This window comes from Oenanthe melanoleuca, chromosome 19, assembly GCF_029582105.1.
Source record: "Oenanthe melanoleuca isolate GR-GAL-2019-014 chromosome 19, OMel1.0, whole genome shotgun sequence".
Lineage (NCBI taxonomy): Eukaryota > Metazoa > Chordata > Aves > Passeriformes > Muscicapidae > Oenanthe > Oenanthe melanoleuca.
The window spans coordinates 7,323,350-7,348,787 of record NC_079352.1 but is presented as its reverse complement, the minus strand read 5'-3'; the positions used below and the strand labels follow the sequence as shown (position 1 = coordinate 7,348,787).

At 43.0% G+C, this 25,438-nt stretch overlaps 1 protein-coding gene across 3 annotated transcripts in view; it reads right to left on the bottom strand.

Annotated features, from left to right (window-relative positions):
• LOC130260965 (sphingosine-1-phosphate transporter SPNS2-like) overlaps nucleotides 1-25,438 on the bottom strand; it is a 131,705-nt gene that overhangs the window by 32,121 nt on the left and 74,146 nt on the right. For all 3 annotated transcript variants that reach the window (XM_056506790.1, XM_056506792.1, XM_056506791.1), the window contains exons 4-9: nucleotides 17,715-17,866; nucleotides 15,831-15,897; nucleotides 13,141-13,283; nucleotides 11,843-11,995; nucleotides 10,065-10,254; nucleotides 3,954-4,019 (exon numbers count right to left, since the gene is read on the bottom strand). In XM_056506790.1, the coding sequence (XP_056362765.1) occupies nucleotides 3,954-4,019; nucleotides 10,065-10,254; nucleotides 11,843-11,995; nucleotides 13,141-13,283; nucleotides 15,831-15,897; nucleotides 17,715-17,866 (771 nt within the window). The remainder of the gene's footprint in view (nucleotides 1-3,953; nucleotides 4,020-10,064; nucleotides 10,255-11,842; nucleotides 11,996-13,140; nucleotides 13,284-15,830; nucleotides 15,898-17,714; nucleotides 17,867-25,438) is intronic.

The following is a 25,438-nucleotide window of genomic DNA, read 5'->3' as shown; positions in this document are numbered from 1 at the left end:
AGAAACTCTACTCTCTCAAGCATTCTGCTGCCCTTCCTGGGTCAGGACAGAAGCACCAAAGACAAAGAAAACAAGCACTAACACTGACAGAAGCTGGGAATGGCCCAGCTGTCCCTGCTGCTCAGAAAAGGGAAAGGCTGGGATCCAGGGAGACCCTCCACAAAAGGCAGGCAGACACTGCCTATAAAAAACACTCCTAAATGAAGTGAAAGGAGGCTGCTGTGGTTCCCAGCACACCGTGGAGCAGGACACCCTTGGACCAGCTGATCCTGGATGGTTTGGAGTGGGCTGTGTTCCCTCATTCTCAGCCATTCCTCACCCTGCCTTCAAATCTAACCTGCAGCACTTGGAGTATTGTGTGGAGGCACTCAGACAAGCAACAAGAACCTCTGGAAATGCAATTTATCTTTCGCTATAAAAATAGGGCAGCATTTTGTACTAAATAAATAACTGAGTTTTATTTTTAGGGAAGGTAATCAGAATAAAAGCCACATTCCTACGTGCCTATGGCACAGCTGAGCACCAGTCTGTGCCTGTTTCAAGCCTAAAGGAAGACTCTGACTTTACAACAAAACATCAAAGCAGCTCCTTCATGGCAGGTCATGACCATTTAGAAAGAACTAATGTTTTAAAAGAAAGCAGAAATATGCAGAGCAATTTTTTGCATTGAATATGAGGACTATGCATAAACTGGAGGATGGCTTTTCTCAGCAAAGACCTAAAGAGACTGTGATTGAAATAGAGGCACTTTAAATTGCTTTGTGGCTCTTACACAAAAATTCCAAGCCCCTGTCCATCATCTCTGTTTCTGAGATATGGTATGGAGGAAAGCCCCAAAGATTCCACAAAGCCCCACACACTGCACAGGTCTCAGTGTTACCCACCTGCCTGCTGCACTGAAGCTCATCCATTATTGCTGTTACAAGGCAGTTTTAATGCTACTTTGGGGTTCTGGTAATTTTAAGGCCAATTTGCAAAGATGGCTGATGAAATCTGTTTCATAATTAGCAGGCTCCATACAAAGCCTCCCTCCTTTCCCCAAGCACCATCTGAGCATGTGCCTGGGAGGAGATCTGGAGAGTTGTGCTCAGGAGAGTAAGACCTGTTTTGTACAAATTTGCATTCAGAACAAATCTCAGCCTTTCAGAATCTCAGAACTGCAGCACTAGCAGTTTTATCAGAGCCAGCACTTGGCACCTTGCACTGCAGAAAAGCTGAGGAGCTGGGCTCTGACCCTTCTGCAGGAGGAGCACTGGATGCAATGCAAGCACAGCACTAGGAAGAGCCAACTATTAATTGGAAGATAATAAGCAAACATCCTTGTTTTGCTACAGAAATTAAACTTGCAAAACCTCTGGAGGTCCTTAACAACTTGCCCAATAGGATTCTTAAGCAGTCATGGGATCTGTAAATCTTGGGAAAGCTGTGAGAAATCACCTGGATGCAGTTTCCAAAAAGCCTCACTCCTGGCATAATGAAATCAGCAAGAACAGTGTTCAGGCAGCACTGAGAGCTTTTATCCATGAAAACAGGGTAATATTTATGTATAGGATGAAAGTGTTGTTAAGCTTACACTAATAATGCTTTTAAACTCCTTCCCAGCCTCAGGCAAGAACAGACACACTTCTGATTACACCAAATAAATAGTAATCAGTAAATTTAATTTGCCAAACATATAAAGTGCATCTGCTAAAGCATTTCCACGTTTTTCTCAGGCAATGCCTTCCCACCCAGCTGTCTGTCAAATGTGGCTGTAGCCTTGGCTCTCACCTACTGACAGTCTAAGCCCCTCTCATCCCCTGTGTGATCTGTCTGCTTCCAGCCCTGTCCTCAGTAAGCAATGTTTACATTTATTTCTTTAAAAATTTCACATGTCCATTCATGCTGTTAATGCATCAAGCTGGGCATTATAGACCACACTCAGTTCATTTTCCTAAACAGACCAGAGAAGAGTGAGCTGGAAAGTTGGCAGCAATTACCAAAATAAATTTTTTAACATGGTTTTAGTTTCTTTCCTATGTTTTGGAAAATTGAACTACTATTTCCAATCATTTCTTACTGAACTCTTTTGCATTAAAGCAACATAAATAACTGTAAATGCATCCCTAAAAAATGAAACTGACTATAGGATGCTGGCAAGACAGATGGCAAATCCTATAAAAGCTGTTAAAAAGCTACAGGATATTGAAGTCACATTGAAATCAACACAAAAACCTCTGTAATTAAATGGGACAATGATGACAGCCCTAATATCCTTGATATAACAGAGCAGTTGGTTGAAAATATCTTTTGGGGTTACCTTGAGACAGCACAGGTCAAATATTAGGTCTGTCTCTGGCACAGATTTTCTGGAAGACCTTGAACATGTCTGACAGGATCCTCACTCCTGACAGCTGGACCACCTCAGCTGAGCCCTCACCTGTGCCAGCCAATGTTCAGAAGGGTATAAAGCAGCTGCTATTTAATCCTCTCCACTAATTCTGAGTGGAGAGAACTGGGATTGCTCCTAGGAACACCACAGCCAGAGGCAGGATGTGACAGGGAGCTCTGGCAGGAGGCAGGAATCACATATTGTACTGTAATTTCTCCCTCAGCACAGCTGTCTGCAGGCTGCACATCTGTGCAAGTGCTGAGATACCACACTATGGATGGCCACAGCAGCCTTGGACTCAGCACAAGCTGCAAAGGGCCATGGAAGTCCCAGGGAAGCCCCAGAGCTCTGTCCCACCACAGCTGACCTGGCAGGAGGAATTAAGAGCCATCCAATGCTACCAGAGTACACTGGCAGCCTTTGTTTCTCTCTTTCACTCACACTGAGAGGAGTAGATTTAACCACCCCAGCTCTCAAACTGTTCCCTGCACAGATGAGTGAAAGATGGAAAGTTCATCAGACATGAATGGCCATCAGTGATGGCAACTGCAGAGCTACTTCAAAATATAAACACAACCTTGAACTTCAACATAAACAGAACTTAAGCAGAGGCTTGAAGTCCTTTGCTGAATCAATTTATCAACACCATTATCTTCACATCTCAGAATACTGAGCCCGATTGTTTCCTTGCTGATGTTTGCATAACCAACAAATGCAAGTCAAGGGAGTTTTCTATTGATGCCAGACTGATTATATTTTTAGTTCTGTCAACAAGCTGACAAAAGACCTCAGGAAAGTCCTGTAATGGTTCTGTGCCTTAGTGCCTTTCTTTTCATACAATTTACAACTCCTCCTTCACAACAGGGTTTCAATATTATGTTTGATGGGCTCTGATGGAAACCTCTACAAAATATGCAGAGCTCTTGAACAAATGTCCAGACTATTTAATGTGAAAATGGGGCTGCTGAGGTCAGCCTGCTGATCTGAAAGACTTACAAAGCTCTATGGTGGAGAAAGAATGGAAAATGAAGGTCATGAGTTGAAAAGTCCTTGACACTTTCCTCTTGGACAAGGTGGACACAGTCCAAAAATTCTTTATACTTTCTTTTCCTCTCTGCTCTCCCAGAGGTGGGTTTCTATTGTGTATGTGATGAATGGTAGGTAGATGGGCTGCATTTGTGGTCAGAGGAGGGAGGGAGGACGGAGGGAAGGATTTCCTATTGCAGAACAAAGCTGAGTTATTGATAACAAAGCCCACAAACGTGCTGACTGTTGGGAAATGCTGCCTGAATTCTGTGCATGTGAGGTTTTGCACAAGCACTTAAAATTTTGGGAAATTATTTGAATTCAGAAATGTTGTCCTATCTGGACATCTCTCCCTGGTGCTCAGAACAAAGGACAAAAAAGGATCTTTTTTGTCTCTCCCTGTGACACTCTTCACTAAGCAAAAATAATAATAATAAAAACCAGAATAGGCTGAAGTAGGGACTAGGATCTGAAAGAAATTGAGAACTTCAGGTTGTTCTTGCAAGTTGACAAACTTCTCTGAACACAGAAAGATGCTGTTCCAAAGTGCACTCACCATTAGTATGTCTGCTGTGATAGCCCAGTTTGAAAACAGAAGAGTTTCTCCGATAAAAATGCAAATCTGTTGTAACAAAACACACAGAAAGGAGAAGATTTATTCACTTGGCATTCAGAGAAAAATAACCTGTCACAAACTTTCTTTTGTTGCTTATTTTTCTCATACCTACACTCCTTGTTGCTGTTGTGGTTTATCCTGACTATAAACAAACCATAGACTTGTATCAGAGCTCTAGAGGGCTGGCCTGAAATGTTGTTATGGTAAACTAAGTTTATGATCTACAGAGCAGCTAAATTAAAGGCTGACACTTTTGATTTTAGAAGAACATGAAAAACCAGCATGAAGAGACAGCCTCAGGCTTGCATACTTAGAATCATAGAATTGTTGAGGTTGGAAAAGCCCTTTAAGGATCATGAAGTCAAATTTGCACTATTCTTTTCCAAAAACCCAGTTAGAAAAGGCAGGAAAGCCACAACTCCCCAAAGCACAGCCCTTTCCATTCCTGGGAACCAGGTTATGTGTTCAGCTTTGTGGCAAAAGAGCTGAGGCTCCCTGTAGAGAACTGTGGAGGATCCCTTCCCTCCCCAGCAGCATGACAAGGGTAATATCTGCCCAGTCAAGTCTGGAATTAAGGATGGGCTTTGCAACAGCAGTGTCTTGTGGTGAAATACAATCCTTAACTCTGTGGAGATGGTCAGCAAGAGACATTAAAAGCCACAGAACTGCAAGAGTGGAGCTGTGACATGATGTGACCACTGCCACTGTCTTTCCCACACACCAGTTGAGGTTGCCTAAACCCCTCAGACCATCCTGTCACCACCAGGAATAATTTGCTTTATTTAGCAAGTCTTATGCACTGATCTACAGAGGCTTCCTCTATTTGTTTCTAAAATTGTCTTTGTTTCCCAGATATTTTCCCTCCCTTTTCCCTTGTCTGTGGCTGGATCTGCTTCCTCTGTGATGGTGTCACAGCCAGCCACTACAGCCCAGCTGGTCAGTTAGGAAATCTCTGTTTCCATTTTCCCACTGCCCACTGGTCTGCCTTGAGACTGGCCCTCACTGGAAATGACAACTGCCAAGGAGAGAACACATCCAACAAACCAGGGTGCTGCCAGGAGTTGAAGCCACGTGTCCCATGGGTACTGGATACACACTCAGACCTGCTCTGAAATCCTGCTGCAGCTTTGCAGCTGCTGTTACTGGGGTTCTGTGGCTGGAGAGACAAAACTGAGCTTGGGAACGATGGAATCACACTTCTGAATGCAGCACCAACGTGCCCTGCCTGCTCCCAGCACTGCAAACAGGCAACAGCCTTGAGCTGATATGAACTGCACATATTTAAATTGCTACAGGCAGCAAAAACTTGTTCTTGTGCAGGAATTTAGCACAAGTCCTTTAAATAAATCACTGAAATGCCACAAATTTCAGAGCACACCAGCTCTGAGCTGATGAATGTGTATTTCAACCAATCCATGAAACATGAGATTAATAGGTGGGTACTGGCAAAAGGAAAAGAGGAGCAAGAGGAAGATCAAAAAGTAGGATAGAAGATATTGACATTAAAAAATGTCTGTCCTTCAGCTGCTGCTGGGGGCTTATAGAAATGAGTTCACCCACTGCAAAGGGCATGTGAGGATATGTGGCAGTTCTGCAGAAGGGAGACTCTGGGGAAGCTCACAGCAAATAGGGCAGCCCCAGAGCAGGTAATTGCTCCTGAAATGCTCATGGTTGTGACTCCTCACACACTTTCTGAAGCCTCATTTTACACTGAGATTTCACCTCTGCACATACACCTGACTCCTGCTTTGCTGTGTAACATCTCATCATGGCCATTTGGTGTCTGATTTCTCATCTTTTCTGTTTAAGTGATCAGTTTAGCCAATTCTGGCTCCCAAAAATGATAAATAAAGTAAGTTTCAGAGTGGACACAGCAGCAGCTCTCACAGCAAATTCTAAGCAAGTTACAAACACTTTCCATGACTGTTTGCAAAGGGTGTATCTGTCAATATCTTCATTATTTGTATTTCTCTCTGAAATGGTGGTAGGACACCCTCATGCTCTCCTGAATCTGGAGCAGTTCTAACTCCAGCTCAGTTCTGGGCAATACTGATGCCTCAGAAGTAGGCAGGTCACCAACATGACAACAGAAAGTACCTGGGGTTGAGACTAAGGTGCTGTAAAATGTCTCTGGCAAGGTTTTACCCTGGGATTTGCTGTTTCTGCAAGATCATAAAATGTCTTTGAGGAATTCAAATAGATGTTGAAATTGAGGAATTTGGAACAGTGTCACAGGAAGGCAAAGCAGAGCATCTCTCTCCAGTCACTTGAAGATTTAAACAAGTGTAAAATCTGCAGTTGCAATGTCTGAGCAGTGTGAGATGATGATGCCACATATATAATGGGCTTCCAGAGACAGGTTTGAAAACCATCAAGTTTCAAAGAGTTTGTATTTCAGAAAAAGTGGTACTTTAAGGAGCTGGATTACAACACACAATTCCATATGCTGCAAGGAAAACTGAGTAAGAAGTGATTGGACTATACAGCTAAGCAAGATAGTAAAAGAGAGAAATACAGGTATCTGGGCAGCTAAATGATACAGATTTGCTATTTTAGTTCACCTTGCCAGCCACTTTACCACTGCCAATAATCTACTGGATCAGTATGAAAAGACTGGCTGGTAAAAAGTCATCTGTCTACTTGCCTCAGATGGGAGTGGCTGCTGCAGAATGGGAATAGCAGCTGCCCCCAGGGACCAAAATCACTTGGAAGAAAGGACTGAGCAGGAGAGAAATAGTCCATGTGTTCAGGAAGGAAGAGAGCAGACATGTAAGGGGCAGGGTGATTGTGTTAATGGAAATGCAGGTCTTTAAAAAAAAAAAACAAACCTGTAAAACCAAGAAATTAAAAAGCAAGAGTTCTGCAGGTTCTTGCTGTAGTGCTGAACACTTCATTTAAGCATCAAAACTCTCAAGTGTTAACTAAAGCAGGGAAGGAGATGGTGAGCTGATGACCACAGCTCTCTCACAGTGACAGAGAACATCATCTCTTGGGGACCCACTTAATTGCTTGGAAATGAGAATTTTAAGGCTCTGAGCCAATGAGGGTTCCAGAAACATTCACTGTCAATTTTTGCACGGTGTGATCCATGACAGAAGCCTAAGGACAGTCACAGTACAGAAGGTTGGCAAATGCCACCATGCTGGGGACAGACATTGCCTTGCCTTTCACAGACACAGAACTCAAGGATGTGAGCCAGGACAAGCTGTCAAGGAAGACATCAGAGAGAAGAAAATCACCCCATAAATTTTACTGTGCTGTTTCCAGAAGGAGGTTTTATCATGGATTTTGAGATAAGGAAGGTAACCTAGCCCATCATTCTGTCCACAGCCACAGAACACTCTCCCCTTCATTATGGACCAATGAGACTTAAAACAAAGAGCAATGAGAAACTGCTGCACCATGCAACCTGGCAATGCAGCTCTACTCCTGTTCTCCTTGAAATACAAGGGAATTAAACACTCTGGAAATCTGCAAGATTACAACAGCTCTTTGAATGGCATGGAAAAACATGAGTTTGTTTAGAAACTTGCCTTGGAAAGCCAATTCAGTATGGCACTGCCACGACAATACCCTGTGCTATGAGACACTGGTAGCTCAAACCTGTAGGATCCCAGAAACTTGGGTTTTTTGAGCTTTCTGTGTTTTCTGACACTGACCCCCCAGGAGAAAACTGCTTTTGACCTGAGGCCTTGGAGGAGGTTTCCAAATTTGAGTGATGGAGTTAAAATCATGTGTGTAGTTAAATAGAAGTGTGTGATTTCACATGGGGAAGGGTTTGGAATTTGAAGGTTTTAGGATATAGTAATAGGTGTGGGACAAGATGGAGGATGTTGGGTGTTGTCTCCTTTCTGTCTTCTTCCTTCTTCTTCACAGTTTCAGGTAGTAGTTTTTGGTTGAACAGTCAGTGCTGCACTGAGGGTCACAGGAGTTTGGTTATTGGGTCAAAAGTATAAATAATCTAGGTGTTAGTTCTTTATTGGACTGTTTAACTTTAAAAAAATCTAGCTGGATTCAGCTCCATTTTGCTGCTTTCAGGTGGTAGCTGGAAGTGTTGCTGAACTCTCTGTACTTTAAATAAGATTTAATAAACAACCGAGCCCAAACAAGAGCAATTTGTCTCCTTCATGTTTTCAATCCTGACTCTGAATGAAGACAGAAGAAAATGAAGACAAGCCACTAACTAAGTGGTGCAGATAGCACCTTTACAGAACCCAGACCTGCCCTCTCTCTGTGGGCATCAGGTTTCCAGCACAGAGTATTTAGGGCTATGGAGAGGCAGAGCTTCTTGCTTCAGCCTAACAGCATCACAAAAAGGCTCATATTCCTTATACCCCCTTCATAAGCAGCTCTAACTTCCTTTGCAAATCATTGACTCTTTATTAGATTTACTGCTCATCCATAATAAAATAAATTGTTTCTAGGATTGTTTAAATGATACCATCTATATTTATAACTTAAACAATGCAGAACAGTTATATGGCTATTACAAAAAATAGAAAAAAATATTAAAATGAGACTAATAGCCACCTCCTGCTGCACAATTTTTGAAAACATTTTTCCTGTATTTCCAGCCTAGAAATTGAGAGGTCTCTTTTATAAAGAGACTGAACGCCACAAATGAACATGTCTGTCACTAGGTCTGAGAAAGGAGAAAATCACAGCTCTGTCTGCACAGAGAGGTGGAGGAGCAGGTGAGGGGTGTGATAGCTCAATGAAAGGAGGGTTAATGATTCACTAACCAGTAACACCCTCTCACAGGTTGTCTGAGGTGATCATTTTTCTGACAGTTCAAATGTTAGTTCATGGTCACAAACCAGAGACCTGAATGTTAAATAGCCAGAGGAGTGTTCTTGGCTCTGTCTTAATGATTTTGAACTTCCACTCTTTCTGGTTGTGCTTCCCCATAACTGTGGCAGCTGCTGAGAGACTCAGCAAATAAACATGGCCAGGCCAGAGCTCAAAATACAGAGAAATGAGGAAGAGCAGTTGGCTGGTCACTTGTAAATGAATTCTCCTTGCTGGGTGAGCATGTGCTGCTGTGTGGAAGTGCAGGGTGGGCTTTCAGAAGGGATCCCACTACTGCAAACATCTCATACTTTCCCTTCATAAACTTCTCCCAGGTCTCAGGCTTCTCTCATTCTGACATTAAAAGGGAACCAGAGACTTGTTCAGGGACTGGAGTTTTACTCCCTACTGAAAGCAAGTTTCTAGCCTGAGGCTGGATTATTACAGTTGAGCTTTTCCTTTTCCCTTCAGACTAACTAAAAGAAGGTTGGTTTAGATGAGATCTAAGGAAGGAGTTTTTTACAAAGGTGCTAAAGCTTTGGTACAGGGTGGCCAGGAGATGGTGGATGCCTCATTCCTGGAAACATTCAAGGCCAGATTGGAGGGGGCTCTCAGCAGCAAGGTCTAGTGGAAGGTGTTCCTGCAGGGGGCTTGGATTACATGACCGTCAAAAGTCCCTTCCAACCCAAACCATTCTATTTTTCTATTTGATATCTTTTTATATAATTCAATTAGAAGCACACAGGGAGGGGCTATATTTTAAACTGCATTTGTGCAGCTGTAGGTTCCTGGGCTATGGAAATACAGATAAAAAATTGAAATTACTGGGTAATTAATACTGGCCTGGTGCAATCCACCTAGTTATGGCAATGAATGGTACTGAAAGGGAGCCAAAAGCTTGCCCACAGACAAATTACACTGTAATTGTCATCTGGTACCACTGTAGCTACAATACCCTCACTGCAAGGGAAGTGCTCCATTTTCCTGTACCAAAACATTAGGCCCGAGCAATAAAGGTGTGGCCTGAGATGCAGACAGAACAGCCCAAAGGCTGTGGGTTTCCATGGAGCTCTGAATTTTGATTGCAGCAGGGATAAACAGTTGAGATTTCAGGCACACTTAGTGCCAGAATGGCAAGAGGCAAAAAGAAGGACATTCAGAAGGGCAAAGGCAAGAAAACATCCCAGGCTTTGTGCAGGGGACAGTGCACACAGTGCCAGGAGGAGTTTGCTGGGGCTGGCACAGGGAAAGGATTCCACTCACATAGGCTCCCACGATGCTGCTCTTGGCAGCCACGAAGATGAGGCAGATGAAGATGGCAGAGCCCAGCATCCCAACAGCACACACCAGGGGGTCGGCTCGCTGCGTCTTGGAGCGGCACCACTTGGTGGCTCCTGCCCCTGTGATCACACCCAGGAATCCAGTGAAGCAAGTGATTGCTCCAAAGATCAAACTATTAAAAAAAAAAAAAAAAATGAAAAGAAAGAAAGAAACAGAGAATATAATATAATTTTTTTTTTTTTAGCTTCCCCCCAAAGTATCTTTGGACAAATTATTAGTGTAAACCTACTAATGGAAATTTGCACAATTTGCACAATGGCTTTGCAAATTTTAAATAAAACAAATGCTCATGATTTTAGCCCTCTTCTCCTGCAGTTAAGAAAAATACAGCATGTGAAATTTATCATTGTACACAGGTTTTGATCCATGGGCAAAGGGGTGCAAACGGCTCACACTGCTTCCCTGGATGGAACTGGGATTCCTACAAAGTGCCCTGAACAGCTAATTATGTATACATAACACTAATTAATAACCTGTACATTGATCATGTAAGGGGAAATCATGGACCAGGAAACTTCAGGGCAAGGAAACCTAACAAGACTCTTATTTAAGAGTGATTTCCAACATACTTTGACTTTATAACTCCTTTCAGGCCACTTCAAAGCAGCTTTTTGCTGTTAGGTTACACATTTGAAATGTGTTAATTTCAATTTAAAGGGCCAGGAGAATTCTCTATAGGATATATGGACTTGATTACAGGGTCTTGGGCAGCCACATTAGAGAAGCTTGAGGACAGTTCAAAACTGAGGTGTCATCAAGGAGAGGGAACTTCTCTTTGAGAACAGCAGATGGGCAGTCAGGCTGGAGCTGTGTGTTTCACTCACTGCATTTTTGTGGAACAGCCTGAGATTGCTTGCTGGACATTCTGGCTGATGGGACTCCACACCACTAACTGCTTTAATTGAGATGTGATTATGTTTGCTAGGCAAGGAGGTTTTCCTAATATTATTTTCCCTCACAAGCTAAAAAGCAAAAGATCTGACCAAAGGTTTTTCTAGTATCTTTTATTTACCTGGAGGAATGCTTTTATAGCATTTTCTGGTTTGTGCCATCATTGTAAATCACAAAATGAAGAATTATTTTTCACAGCTTATGTGTTGCAAGTGGTATTCCACAACCAGGACTGAAAACTCAAACCACTGTATCAAACACTCCAGCCCAAAGTGTCCCAGATCTCTGGGACATTCTTCAGCAAAACTCAGCACACACATCAGTTTAAAGAGCAATAAAACAGGGAAGTCTTGCCTCACACAGAAACAAAAACCTACAGGATTAGTCCCTGCAGCTTTAGGGGAGCCATTCCAATCTCTGAATTACAGGCACCACTGGGGCTTCCTAACCTGCCAGCTTATTCTGCTGCTATCACAGATGGGTCATAAGAACCCAAATTCTCAACTCTCCAAACACCCTCCTTAGAGGATTTCTCTTGTCTCTTTTCTCATTTCTCTTTTCTACTCTGCACCTTAGCCTGGGAACTGAGACAGAGCTGAGGTCATTGCTTCTCCCTTGGTTTGACTTCATGCAATGAAGAAGAGAACTAAAGCCTAGTTTACAATCCCAGCATTTCCTATCATTGTTCAAGGCCCTAGAGGAAATTGCAGACATTCTAGTACCTTGTCCCTGTGGGACTTGCCTGTTTCCTCTGGTAAATAAGCCCCCACCCCCTCTCCCCCTCTGTACAGCAGCTGACTGATTCTCACCTATCTTTGGTGCCACAGGGCTGGGAGCTGCAGGTCTCTGCTGTCTTCTGCACAACCTGTGCTCTGTGAAGGTACAGAGGGATCCACATCCCCAGTGCCCCCGTGGCAAAGGAGACAGCTGAGGTGGCCAAGGATGAGAACACATAGCTGCGGCTGGGGAGGCAAAGCCAAGAGAAGGTTAGTGGGGAAAGTGACAAGCAGGACCCTCAACGGGAGCCACAGCTGCAGGGACAAAGCCCAGTGTTCCCCCACACCTGCACCTCCCTTTGCCCAGGGGAAGAGGGGACACAAGGTACAAAGGAAAGGAGAATAAAAAGCATGGAATATTCACAAGTGATGCTCCACTGATAATCATATACTGAACTCATCAGAGATGCTTCACAGGACTGTTCCATGGGACTGTTTAAAAAGACAGTCAGTACTTGGTCACTAAGACATGATATGTGAATTACAGGCCTTTCACCCTAAATGTCACCTGTGTACTTGGATGAACAGTTTCACTTCTCCCTCCCCATCCATGCCACCATATGGTTATTAGTTACACTAACTACCAAAAGCAGTGACTTAGAAATAATGATAAATTATCTAACATTGCTTTTCATAGTCATTTGGCACTGGGGGACAATACCAGAGAGATATTCTAGCCAGAAGCTCTAAAAATGAAGAACATCACAAGTTTCCCATCAGAATTACAAGGTAATCCTGAAATCACAAGTGAAAGTACATTTACAGGCCAATTCTTTGGAAGGAAGTGCAGCTGCTTAAGCACTCGTGAGCATGTGAACCTTTATGCACAAATACAAGCACCCAAGCACATTCAGTTCTCATGGATTTAGTCTCACATGCTTGTTCACATGTATTTAAACTTGCCATAGTGCAAGTTTCTGTGTGGTTTTTAATCTTAAATTGTTAAACTCTCCTTTCCCCCTCAGCAGAACAGCTCTTTTAAAGAAGAAAAAGGATCTAAGTGTCTGAACAACAGTGGCACAACAATTAATACAGGAACACAGCAATTTCTACACTTCAAAAGCCCTGATTTGTGTGAAGTATGAGCCAAACAAAGCAGACTTTTTCTTAGATGTCAGTCTTGGAAAGGTTAGAGCAAAACCTGGAATCTAGCATTGTCACAGCAGTCGATGCCTCATGTAACTGTGATTTTCTTTCCTAGGCACACAGACTAAACTTCCTGCAACTCCCTGCATGTTGTCACTTTCCAGTCTCACCATGCTAAACCCAGGCCACTGGATGCTCTGACTAAGCATTAGAGGCAAAACATGTTTTTTTACTCGTGCTCTTACTTTCTAATCAATGCTTTCATGTCTCTCAGCCATGAAGTCCGAGCCTTCAGCTGCCCCCCAAGTTGTTCAGCATTTCCTCTTTTGGCAGCAGGCACAAATATCAAGATGAGTGTCCCTGTTATCATTCCTAGGAGTGGAGATACCTGCAAGAAAGGAGCAGGGGATTAGCACAGGAGCCAGGAGGGTTTGCTTTGGCTGGTCAGGAAGAAGCAGAATCCATCTGTTTGGTTTCAGTGACTGATCCTCACAGCCAGTCAGAACCTGTGAGCATCGAGGCATCTGCTCCTTTCCTTCCTCCAGGTCATTCCCTGCACTCTCTTATCTCACTCTGGAAACATGCAGCTTTGAAAGTACTCTGAGTAAGGCAGCCCATTGTGTTAATAAGCACCAAGATTCATCTAAACATGATTCTTCAGTGATGCTGAACTCTCTGGAAACCTACTCCCAGCTGGGCTGAGAGACCAGCTGGTTTCTGGGTGAGTGTAGAAGCCTTTTAAAGGCAATTAGACCAGCTGAAAGATTTCTGGATGTAGGGAACATGCTGGCTTTGAAAAGCCCTGCTTGACATACATCCCTCTTCCAGCTAGCCCACAATGGCTTCCTGTTCTTAGGCATCTTTCTTAGGTTACCTGTGTACAACAGACCAAGAAACATTGAAAATTCAGGCTGAAATAGGAAAACAACACGTTTAAGGGCTTGTTTTCTCAGTATCCAATCCTTTCTCCAAGCACTATGCAAAAATACAAAGATTCCACAGCATTTTATAGCAAGCTATAAAAACTATTCTTGTTTTGACACTGAAATTCCATTATTGTCAGAATGGAAAATATCTCCATCAGGAAAATAGGAACATGGATTTCACTGTAGTGTCATCTCATCTACACATGCTACTTAAAAAATAAATTCCTATTTTAAAAAAAAAAAAAAAAAAGCTTCCAGTATTAACCTGAGAACAGCTTTTACACATGGAGCAATGTTTCATGTCCAAAGATGACAAACTCACAATCCTTCTAGGGAAGGAAAGACAAAAGTATTTCAGAAGTTAAAAGTCAGGAAAATTGCTCCTCCAGGAATACACTGAATCCTTATTCAGCATCCTTATGATAGCTGAAGAGAAGACACAGCACTGGTAAAAAATACTGGAAATTCTGTTTTTTCTACAGCCAGCAGTAGAAGTCTCTTGTTGTAAGCCTCTTTGATTTTTATCTAAAAGCTTAAGTACCCACCAGGACAACAGCCATGAACACTCAGTAATGGTGCAGTGAAACACTCACTTTACTGTTAGAGACAAAGCTGCCATTTGTTCATGTGCCCTTCCTTCTTCAGCCCCTGATGTGTGGATTATTCCTGACCTCTCTGTATTTGGAGCCCACAGGAGATCACAGAGGGAAGCATCATCTTGGGGAATCACTCCCACCTTGCAGAAGTGCAATAATTGCCATAGGGATGGAAGCTGCTTTACTCTGATGTCTGGATGCTTTCTATCTGTGCTGTGTGACTACAAAGAAATGGTGTCCAAAGAAACCACCACAGATGTGTGCAGCTCATCAGATTCCCCAGATTTTGTACAGCCAGGGAATCCTGCACCAATGTGTCATTTATAGTGGAAATCATGACCTGTAAGGGGTACAGTCTTGCAGATAGATTTCCCAGGATAATTGTGAATACACCATCTGAAAAGTCCTAGTGATGATCTCTTTTCATAGATTAACAATTTGGGTTTTACAGACAGATTTGGGTTTTCCAAGAGTGCTCCAGTTAAAGCCCACTGACCAGAGGACAGGCTTTGGGGTTTTCACTCCTTGTGTTGGCCTCTGCTCAAAAATTCATTTTACTCTTAAATATTTCTGCTAATGAGGCAGCATCTTCTTGGTGGGAAGCTTTAGGCTTCTCTGTTTCCACTGCAGGTGCACAGCTGGAAACTGCCCTCCATCCTCCCAGCTACAGATGAACTGTTCATGGTGATGTACCCTGGCACAGAGGGCATATTTACTTCAGATGGGAAGCCCTGTATTTCATCACCTACTGTTACAAACAGTGTTGGCCTGAGCTTCATGAGATTCGTGGTCTCCAAGAAGTGCCAGAGCCAGGGAATGCACCTCACATGCCACCCACAGGACCAAAGGTCAGAAACCATTCTGCTGGGCCACTTCCTCTCAGCTCTTTCAAGACATCTTTGTGTGCACAAGCTGTTTGTGAGTATGTGATTGGAGTGGATTATCTTTTCAGCCCATTTATCAGGGTCCCAAGAGGTTAAAATAGAAGGAAGCTGACTGTCTCAGGGCAGAAAAACAAGCGGAAACTGGAACAAAGTGTTTTTTCCTCAAAGCCGGAAGCCATTCTCAGAGTTTCTTGACAGCAGGAGACTGAAAGACTGTGGAGTTGATTTAAGGCCAATGCCTCATCTTCCTGCCCCATCAAGAAGTCAGGATTGATTGACTGACTGATTGATAACAAAGTGATTGGAAAATTGTTGGCCCCAAGCAGTGAAAGCACCAAGTCCCACAAGCCAAGCCCACATGTCTTTGATCAGAGAGTGCATCTGCCATGCATTTGAGATCCACAGACGTAATTTCCCACCCTTCACCTCTCAGATATAATAACAGGTTGAGCCACTGTGTGATGGAACTCTTCCTAGCACTAATCAGCCAACCAGCTCTCATGAAGATGTGTCACTAAGAGGGACTTACCCGCAGTGCCCAGTGCCAGTCTCCAGCAACCTGCTTCACACTCGACCCAGTGATGTACCCCAAGCCACTGCAAGAAAGGCCAAGGTGAGAGTTGGTCAGAGCTGTAAGAGTGCCACAGTCACAGCTGTTCTTAGACAAAGGCAAAGAGAGGCACAACCAACTGTGTGTCCTCAGCTCTCGTCCTACAGGAAGAAATATGGGGATTGAAGCAGATGGTGGTTAGTATGTGACTGTGCCCAGCACTGCTGATCTAAAAATGTTCAGAACTGATTTGGAAGTTTATAGCTGACCTTTCAGTCTTAAAAATCATTTATTTCCCAATTTCATTTCTACATCACGCCTTTTTCTGTGCTAATATAAATATTAAACAATTTTATGTTCAAGCTTTCAGTCTGCCCTTCAAGGACAGACCATATTCCATCATGAGATTTTTTTTTCTTGACACTAAATAGTACTTGGTTCTAATTATGCAGGAAGAGACTATTTTCAATTAGCTTGGAAGACAAACCAAGAAGAACATGCAAGAAGTTTGATGGGAGACCTTCAGCCACATGTAAGACAAAAATTCACAAGAGACTAAAGGTGAACACAGCCACGTTTCTCTCAACATGAACTGAAGGTAAATACCCTTTTTCAAAACTGCTGCATTTGTTGCTGAGATTGCCTTGGCTAAAAGTTGCCAGGATTGCAGTGGGACAACTGTGAGCCCCCTCCCTGGACCCACTCCCCTTTATGGAAGAGGCTGATAAGCTTTGGAGGTTGTCAGCTATAATCTCCCTAAAACTGGACATTTTACCTAGCCAGGCTTCAAAATCAAACCATGAATCATCACAGACTGGTTTGTGTTGTAAGAGACCTCAAAATCCACCCAGTTCTACCCCTTGCAGTGGACAAGAACACCTTCCACTGTCCCAGGCTGCTCCAAGCCCTGCCCAGCCTGGCCTTGGACACTGCCAGGGATGGGGCAGCCACAGCTGCTCTGGGTACTCTGTGCCAGAGCATCACCACCTTCACAGGGAAGAATTTCTTCCTATTATCCAATCAAAACCTCTTTCAGTTTACAGCCCTTTTTCTATCCTCCACAGCCTTGTAATCCATGCTGCTACTGGATATTGAGATAATGAAGTCCCAGAATCAGGCTCAACAGGATGAATATTTCTAATTTCTTTCTAGTTCACTGAATTTTCTATGTGAATACTTGGAATCCTTGGTCCTCTTGGCAAAATATTCTTTTCACCCATTAAGGATCTGTTTCTCTCTTTTTCCTCAAGAGCAAAAGGATGTTTGTGAGTTTTATGCCTCAGGTAAGTGTTCCAGCTTGTAAAATGCACTACCAGAAGTTTTTCTCTGAGTTTGGAACATACTGTCCATGTATTCCCTGCTGGAAATGGGCCCATAATGCCCTTTTGCCCAGGATGTTGTCTGGCTCTGGGAATTGGTATGCAAACTATGCAAAGCCAGCTTGCTGACAATCTCACAATAGAGGGTCAACCATTATTTGAAAAAATAAAAATAAAAATAATGACAGATTCCCTCCCATCCCAACAATCAGATACTGTGTTGGGCTGATAAAGAAACTCCACTGAAAAAAAAAGCTAAAATATTTTGATTCCATTTCCACCCCATTGCTGTAAAAAAGTAGGAAAAAAACTAAATAAACCAACATCAAACTTCCCATTAGTTCCCAAAAGTCACACATGAACCAGTAACAGGGCCAAAAAAAGAATCTAATTCCTGCAACTAATTAGTCACTGCTCACAATATTTTCCTGTCTAAACCATTCCAGCCAAAGTCAAGAATTATCATCATCAGCAATTTCAGATCTGTGTGAGTTTAGATACGAGAAAAGCCAAAACCAGACTGAAGAACCTTTGTGTCACTTACCTGCCCAGAGGAATTGCAAAGTAGAACACAGACAGCATAAGGGTCCTGGTGTTTTTGGTGAACAGGTCTCCAATGATGGTTGGTGCAATAGTGGAATAACTCGCTTCACCAATGCCAACCAGACCCCGGGAGAGCACAAGGAGCCAGAAATACTGAGAAAAGAAAGAGAAACATTAGCAGGTGCCCCCTTGGCTTTTTTCATTCAGGATGAACAACAATCAGGGAAATACAAATTCATGTGACTGGAAAATGATCCTCCTGTATTTATTTTTGGAATTTCAGAGTTGTTTCACTTGTCTTTTGCCCAGAAGAAAAGGACTATATTTTTGTGAAGATTGATAGGCACAGAAGAAAAGTAATAATAAAACATTTACTCAGTGACATTCAAGAATATATTCTAGAAGAGGCAGAAGACACCCAGTTTGTTCCAGATCCCAGCTCACTCTGGCTGAGCTGGGAAGGTCTGGGGAGGTGGGTGAGTGTAACAAACCCTGCTCTGGGAACAGCAACTCCTGCCAAGCACAACTCATCCTCCCCAGCATGCCAAGGACAGGTTCTGACTGTGAAATCCTAAAGGCTCTTCAAAGCTGGGAGAGTTGAACCTGCAATCCCCCAAACCGTCTTCCATCATTAAAAGCTATGGAATAAGAGAATATTTCAAAGGTGCAAAGTACCCATCTCACTCCACTTGCCTTGCACAGCAGCAGACAGCTCCCAAAACTCTCAGAGGAGACCCAAGCTTTACTGGGAAGCCCAGAACATCCATGCACTCTGTAAGCAGGAACTGCAGGGAATGGTTTGGGGCCACACAGGGCAGGGGCATGGAGAGGCATTCACCTGCCCAGGGAAACACCTGCCCTTGTGGGCAAAGGTAATCCCACAGAATGAGGACATACCTCACATTCAGCACAACACAACCTAAAATGGTCAAAAAGGAATTGTTTGCCTAATAGAATTTTTCTAATGGCCCATTTCAAGCAACACTTTTGTGAACTGCAAGGACCTGATTTTCAACCTAAGCTCTTTCACTGCCCCTGCAGTTTTCTGGGTGCTGCTGAGTGCAGGCTAAGACACAATGCTTTGATGCCTGAATACCTGATACATGAGCACAAGCAAACTCTCAGCCATCTAATCAGCTTGAGCTACACCCAGAAATAATTGCAGGGGCAGAAATGAACCAGTCAATGCAGAAAGTTGTAAGCACAGAAAAATCTATTTCTACAAGTGTAACCTCTACAAATCCTCAATTTACTGTCATTATTCTATAGATCATTTGTGAGAAAAACAGCAGGGATTTAAACTGAAGGAAGGGAGGTTTAAATTATATATTAGGAAGGAATTCTTCCCTGTGAGGGTAGTGAAGCCCTAGCACAGGTTGCCCAGAGCAGCTGTGGCTGCCCCTGGATCTCTGGAAGTGTTCAAGGGCAGGTTGGATGGGGCTTGGAGAAACCTGGGGTAGTGGGAGGTGTCCCTGCCCATGGCAGGGCATAGAACTGGATGGATTTTGAAGCTCCTTCCCCACCCAAACCACTCTGTGATTTCCTGCTTATGGTATGTCCTTACCCATGAAAGCACTTTGGGAAAAATGAGCAATTATCAATTCTCCTTCTTCAGATAGGAGAAAGCCAAGGGAAATGACTGATTTTGAGCCCTACAGCAAAGCCAAGCCAGAGTACAAGTCTCATTCACAAACATGGAAAATGCCATGCAGACTCCAAGTGCCTCAGTCATAAATAAATATATCCATCAGCAGACAAAATCTGCCACTGACGTGTTTGCATTGTTTTCCTCACTGTAATCCCTGGCTGAAAAGAGTATTTTGAGGATTCCAATAGCCACAAAACAAATACTTTCATGTACTCTTCACTTCCTCATATTTTGGTGTGAATTCTGGAGCAATATCCCTTTTCTGCAGGAATAGAAGCTCCTTGTGTGCTGGCAGGGTGTGTGCAGTGCTGCTCACATTCACACACCTCCCAAAAGCTGCGTGCACATAACTCACACACGTGGGTGTGAGCAGAAAGGGCAGCACTGTGACTCAAGGGATTTAATTGATGGCAATTTCCCAATGCTCAACCACTCCACTGCAGAAATATGCTGGCACTCACTGCTGCACAGGTAACCAATGTATTTTGAATGAGCAACAGTATTCATAACGTGCTGAAAGGCTTAGTCATGCAGAATTAGAAAGCAGGGAGCTGGAGGCTGGCTGTGGTTTCTGAGGAAGTTTAGATCTGGATCACAGAGAGGGTGACAGGCAAAGTGCTCACCTGCCTGGGATGAGCATGGACAGTGTTACTTACACCTGAAGAATGACAAGTTTGTAAATGCACTGGATGTTCCTCAAATTTGGAATAACTTCAGAAAAATGACACAATTTTGTGCTCACCAGCTGGTATCACTCCCAGTGAAGGCACTGGGTAGGAATTTCCTCCAAACAATGTTGTTAGAAGGTTCTTCTTACAATCTTTGTGCAAAGCAGGAAGATGATACCAAGTATTTTTGTGGTAGAGTGACTCAGTTTCATCAATACCACAGAATCAGATTCCCAATACAATGAAATTATCTGCAACAAGTAAGACATTCACTCTTCTCTCTCAGTTCCTCCTCAAATCCTCCTCCCTGGCTTATCCCATGCTGACACACTCCAAATATCTGTTTAATATTTAAACTATGTTCTTTGAAGCAGTGGTATTCAAACTTAAGTAAGGAGATTTTGACTTCATCTGGGAATAAAAGCAGTCTTAAAAAACATAATCCACATAAAGACCTGAATAGTATTGCCCTTCTGAGATCAGATATTCAGGACTATGGATCATGCAGCCATTAAGTTGTGACAACTAGATTAAACATACAAAAATCTAAAACAGTTCTGGGAATTATTTCTAGTTGGTTCTATACTGTGCCTGGTTTTGGAGCTCTACATCTAGGATTAAAGAGCGAATTCCTGTTCTTACCAGTTCTTTGGGACCTTTGGCTAGCACACACCCTGTTGGAACTCATATGATAAAATTAATTTGTTAAAATGAGCTGGGACCCTCCATCTTCCATTGCTAATCAGTCACTCAAAATGTTTTAGTTGTCTCTGAAGAGGCACAGCTAGGGAGCTTCCCAAGGCAAAAAGTGGTCCCACCCATGACAGGCCTCATCTTTTTGTTTTTTCATATAAGAAGAAAAAAATACAAACAACAGCACAACTCTAAAATTCTTATGCTGCTGCTCATTTGGACCACAGGCATTCCATGAACCACACAGAAACTGGTCCTGAAACCACTCTGTATGCAATACAGACATCTGCTATTTTTTGTGTACATTTACACACACACACCCATAGGAACATCCCTTTTCCTCTCCAAGTGTATGTGGACATGACAACCTGCACAAACACATGGCAAAGTCAGATGTTCCACATGCTGAGGAAAATTCTGTTCTCCCCCACAGCTGTAGCAGGACACCTCTGCCATTTCCTCTGCACTGGATTTTCCCCCCACTGCTTTTCCATTTGTGTCCTGCCTCAAGGTTCTCAGGAGTTTAATGAGAGAAAAAGGGCTGACACCAGCTCAATTCTGTTGGTGCTCAAAAGCAGAACAGGCAGCTCAGACTTTAACTGAATTTCACTGTTCCCCAAGCAGAAATTGATATATATTGAAGAAGCTCGTTCCTTTCTATATGACTTGGTAACTCTGCTGTGATTTGTTCATCTGTGCAAGCAGGTTTCTGGCAGGAAAATTGAAAATATCTGAGTCAGCTTTCAGGACCTGAACTAATTCCTTCCCCATAGGTTAAGCCCAGCAACTTCAACACTTATCAATAGTGTTTTCCTAAAATGAAATGCTTGAAACTGAAGTTTTTTTGAAACAAGGCACTATTAGGGCAAACAATTAATTTGTCTTCAATTTGGAAAGCAGTCATATCAGAGACTGTTTGCACCTCCATGAGGGTGTGCCACTGGGAAGGGACACCTGAGCCACACAGCATGACTTCTATGAGTTCCAGGGACAATTCAAGATTCAAAAGGGGCTTCCAGTCCCTTTCTCCAACTTGTGTGGCTGGTGGGACACAAGCCAGGGAAGATTCCAGTACACAATAAACCATCAACATATGGAAAGAATGGTGGCTGCAGAGACCCAGAACTGCCACAGCCTTCCTGGGAATTTCCCTTCAAGAGATGACATCACCAGCAATGAATGCATGGAGGAGCACTCACACCTATGAATGGGGGGTACAAAGGGTCCATGGATGTGCTCTCCTCTTCCCATCCCATAAATATATAGAAGGAAAAACACCCTCTAGCCATAAAGCAAAAGAAACCAAATTCCTCAAATTAAAAGTGCTACAGAAGGGATACAAATCCTTATACCTTGGGGATGCACCAATAAGGAATAGAAAACTCTATCTACCAACTTCCACATTTCTTAAACTATCAGCAAGCCATAGACAACAAGAGTGACAGATCATGGGGTCCAAGGGACCAGGTCTCATTACTGTCACCAGTGTCACCAAACACTAGAAGCTATGGATGTGACAATCCTTCCAGAATTTATATCTCAAAAAAAAAAAGCTTTCATGGTTGGAGTTAAGTATTTGTAATACAGAACCATTGGATTGTTTAGGTTAGGAAAGACCTCTGAGAACATCAGGTCCAACAGATAAAATGTATGATATGGTTTCTGTTCACACCTTCACACTGACCTTACTCTCAATCTCCTGCAACATAAATGTTTGATGGAATAGGACACATGACTGGCTTTAATCATGTTTGGTGAAACCTCCTAATTATACATTTATCCTAGTTGTATAAACCATTCAGGGAGTAATATGTGTTTTAAGAGGTCTAATTACAGCTTGAAGTTCTTTCTCCTTTTTTAATTAGTTAACAAAAAGAGTAAAGCCACAGTTCTTTAAAAGATTATCTGCCAGTGGTAAACCTATTATCTGCCAAATATGTGTACAACTCTGAACCACCAGATTTACTGTCTAAAGAATCATATGATCCTTAAGCTTTGGTTATTAAGTATTTGCATTTGAATGTGGAATAGCTTGTGAGGGTCTCAAAAGAAGCTGAACACATGCTGCTTTCAGATGAGGGACACATGGACTGAGGAGATCCAGAGTCATGAATTCCTGTGTGTGCACAGCACCAATGCAAACCATGTTTAAAACTGCTGTTGCTGGTCTAAAAGAAAGATCTTTTATACTGCTACAGCACCTGCACCTGTACCCTTCCCTGTGTGAGGGTGTTGAGTTAAACTCTTGTGGATAAGGCATTTAGCTGATGTAAAAGACGACTCAGTACTATTAAATTCCTCTTTGAGCTGAGTTTTGACATATTTTCCTTCTTTTGTTATATAAACATTATGCAAAAATCAAGAATATAGAATCAGGGTTTGCATCCCTTAAAAGAAGATGTGCATTAAATCATTCCTACCATGGGCAGCTGGGATTGCCACACAGAGCCCAAAATGTGGTGAAATGACAATACACTAAGGAGAAAACATTGGGATTGACCTAATTTCCCTGAGCTACACTCCTGTATTTCTCCAGCTGGCTGAGCTTTGCACTAGGCAGCCAGGGTAGCACAGCAATCACAAGCGATCAGTTGGATAAATCTGTTCAACTGCAGGAGCCAGTTGAACAAAATAAACCCCACAGGCTCAAATATCAATTCAGGGGCTGCACAACCGTGGTTCCCTCTGACAGCTGCACTCACGTGCAGGAATCTGCCCTCCTTGAGCAGACTCTGCATTTTCTGGCCAGGCAAACACCACTTCCTCCTCTGCTGCAGTAAGTTTTCCTGGCACTTTGCAGGATTGAAATGGTTAATAATGACACACTACACCTTTTGGCAAAAGATGCACCATTAACTATGAGGTAAGCTTCACCAGGAACCTGCTCTGAGTATCGGGGTGGTGACTCAGAGCATTGACTCCTGCACGGTTACAGCTCCCATTCCAGCTCATTAGCTGAGAGCCACTGAAGAGCTGAGCACTGGAATGACATTACATATTTGTTTAAACACTAAATGCTCCAATTCTCTCAGCCCTCCCAGGAATGAGGGTTCACCTTGAAGAATCTGAAAGTTTCTAAGTCAAACAAGGACACTGACATAGCAGAGAGACAAGGTGCCACTAAACATTGAGGTTGATGTTTCAGATTCCATCCTGTGCCTGGATGGATGACAAAGGCCACAGCAGAACAGATAAGCCTAAATACATCTTCAAGCACTGTGCATCCCTAAAGCTTTATGAATTTTGCATATACATAACCAAAGCACCTGGCTTCCATTGGGCCCAAATACTTGATGGGAATGTTATGTCACATCCAGATGTGAAACTCAAAGTAACATGTCTCACCTTCACAAACATCAGTGGTTCTAACTCTTCTCTAATGAAAGCAGAATAAATATTGTAAAGAGCCAGAGAGGGGCTACATAGTACTGGTGAATTGTTCCATGGCATTCCTGAAGAACATGTCTTCCTGCCAAGTCCAGCCCAGATTTTTAGGTAACTGAATATTAATTCCAAATTTTGGCCATTTGGTGTCTTACCATCTAGGATATTTCTGAGCAGGAACAAAGGAAGATGAATATCCTTATCTTTATTGACAAGCAGCCAAGAGACCAAAATACAAACCAGCATGTGGGCAAAACTGTGCAGAGATGTTTTGTTGATGAGCACTTTTCTCCCCTGTTCAGAGGCTGGCTAAGCACTGGTTTCAGGATTTCCTACAACCAAAGGCAGTGGGTCATGCTCAGTCTCTGGGTGGTAGAAAGGGACCAGCAGGGCACGTGTTCAGGTGGAGACCAGGTGGAGACAGACTGATGGGTTATCAGCTCTGAGACAGTGCTGAGAGTTATCAGTGTTTATCTGTTTGCTATAGAGATGCAAGTGCACTTAGAAGTTCATGCTAGAGCTACCTGTCAGATAAATATAACTATGAACCCCCTTCTCACCTCATCAAGAGTTCTCCCCTTATCAGAGTCCTGCAGGCAGGGCAGCCCAGGGCAGATGCACTGCAGCTGCTGCTGCTCCTGCCATTTGTCCCACTGCAGGGAAGTGATTTGGGCTTACATTCCTCTTTCCTTCCCTCACTGTGTGTGTTGTCACATGCCTACTTCTCACTCCCCATCTCTACCATCACAACTACTAGTAAGTCACTACTACACACAAATTTCCCAGAACTTCTATCACCACTGGATTCTATTTAAGTTCTACAGCTCCCCCCTTCAAACTGAACTCTTGATGCTAAGTCTGTCTTCCATCACCATTTTTAAACTGCTCTTCTCCTTTGCAAGCACTCACTGAATTATATAATACCTGAGACTGGAAGGAGTTTTGGAGATAGTCTGGTCCATGTCCTCTGGTTACAGCAGGATCAACTACACCAGGCTGATCAGGATAATGTCCAATTGAATTTTGAGTGCCTCCAAAGATGGAGGAGCCACAGCCATGCTGAACAACTGTTGCAGTGTTCGACCATCCTCAAAGTAAAATAGTTTCTTATGTTTAAGTGAAATTTCCAGCATTTCAGTTTGTGCCCTTTGCTTCATCTTTTCACTGGGGACCTTTGAGAACATCTGGCTCCATCTTTACACCTCTGTCAGATATCAATATACACCAAGGCAGCACTATGGGCTCTATGGGACAGAAGCAGTCCTAGAGTGAGGATTCACTTTGGCAAAGTATTTAAATGCAGTTAAATCCATATGGCAGACACCATCTCAC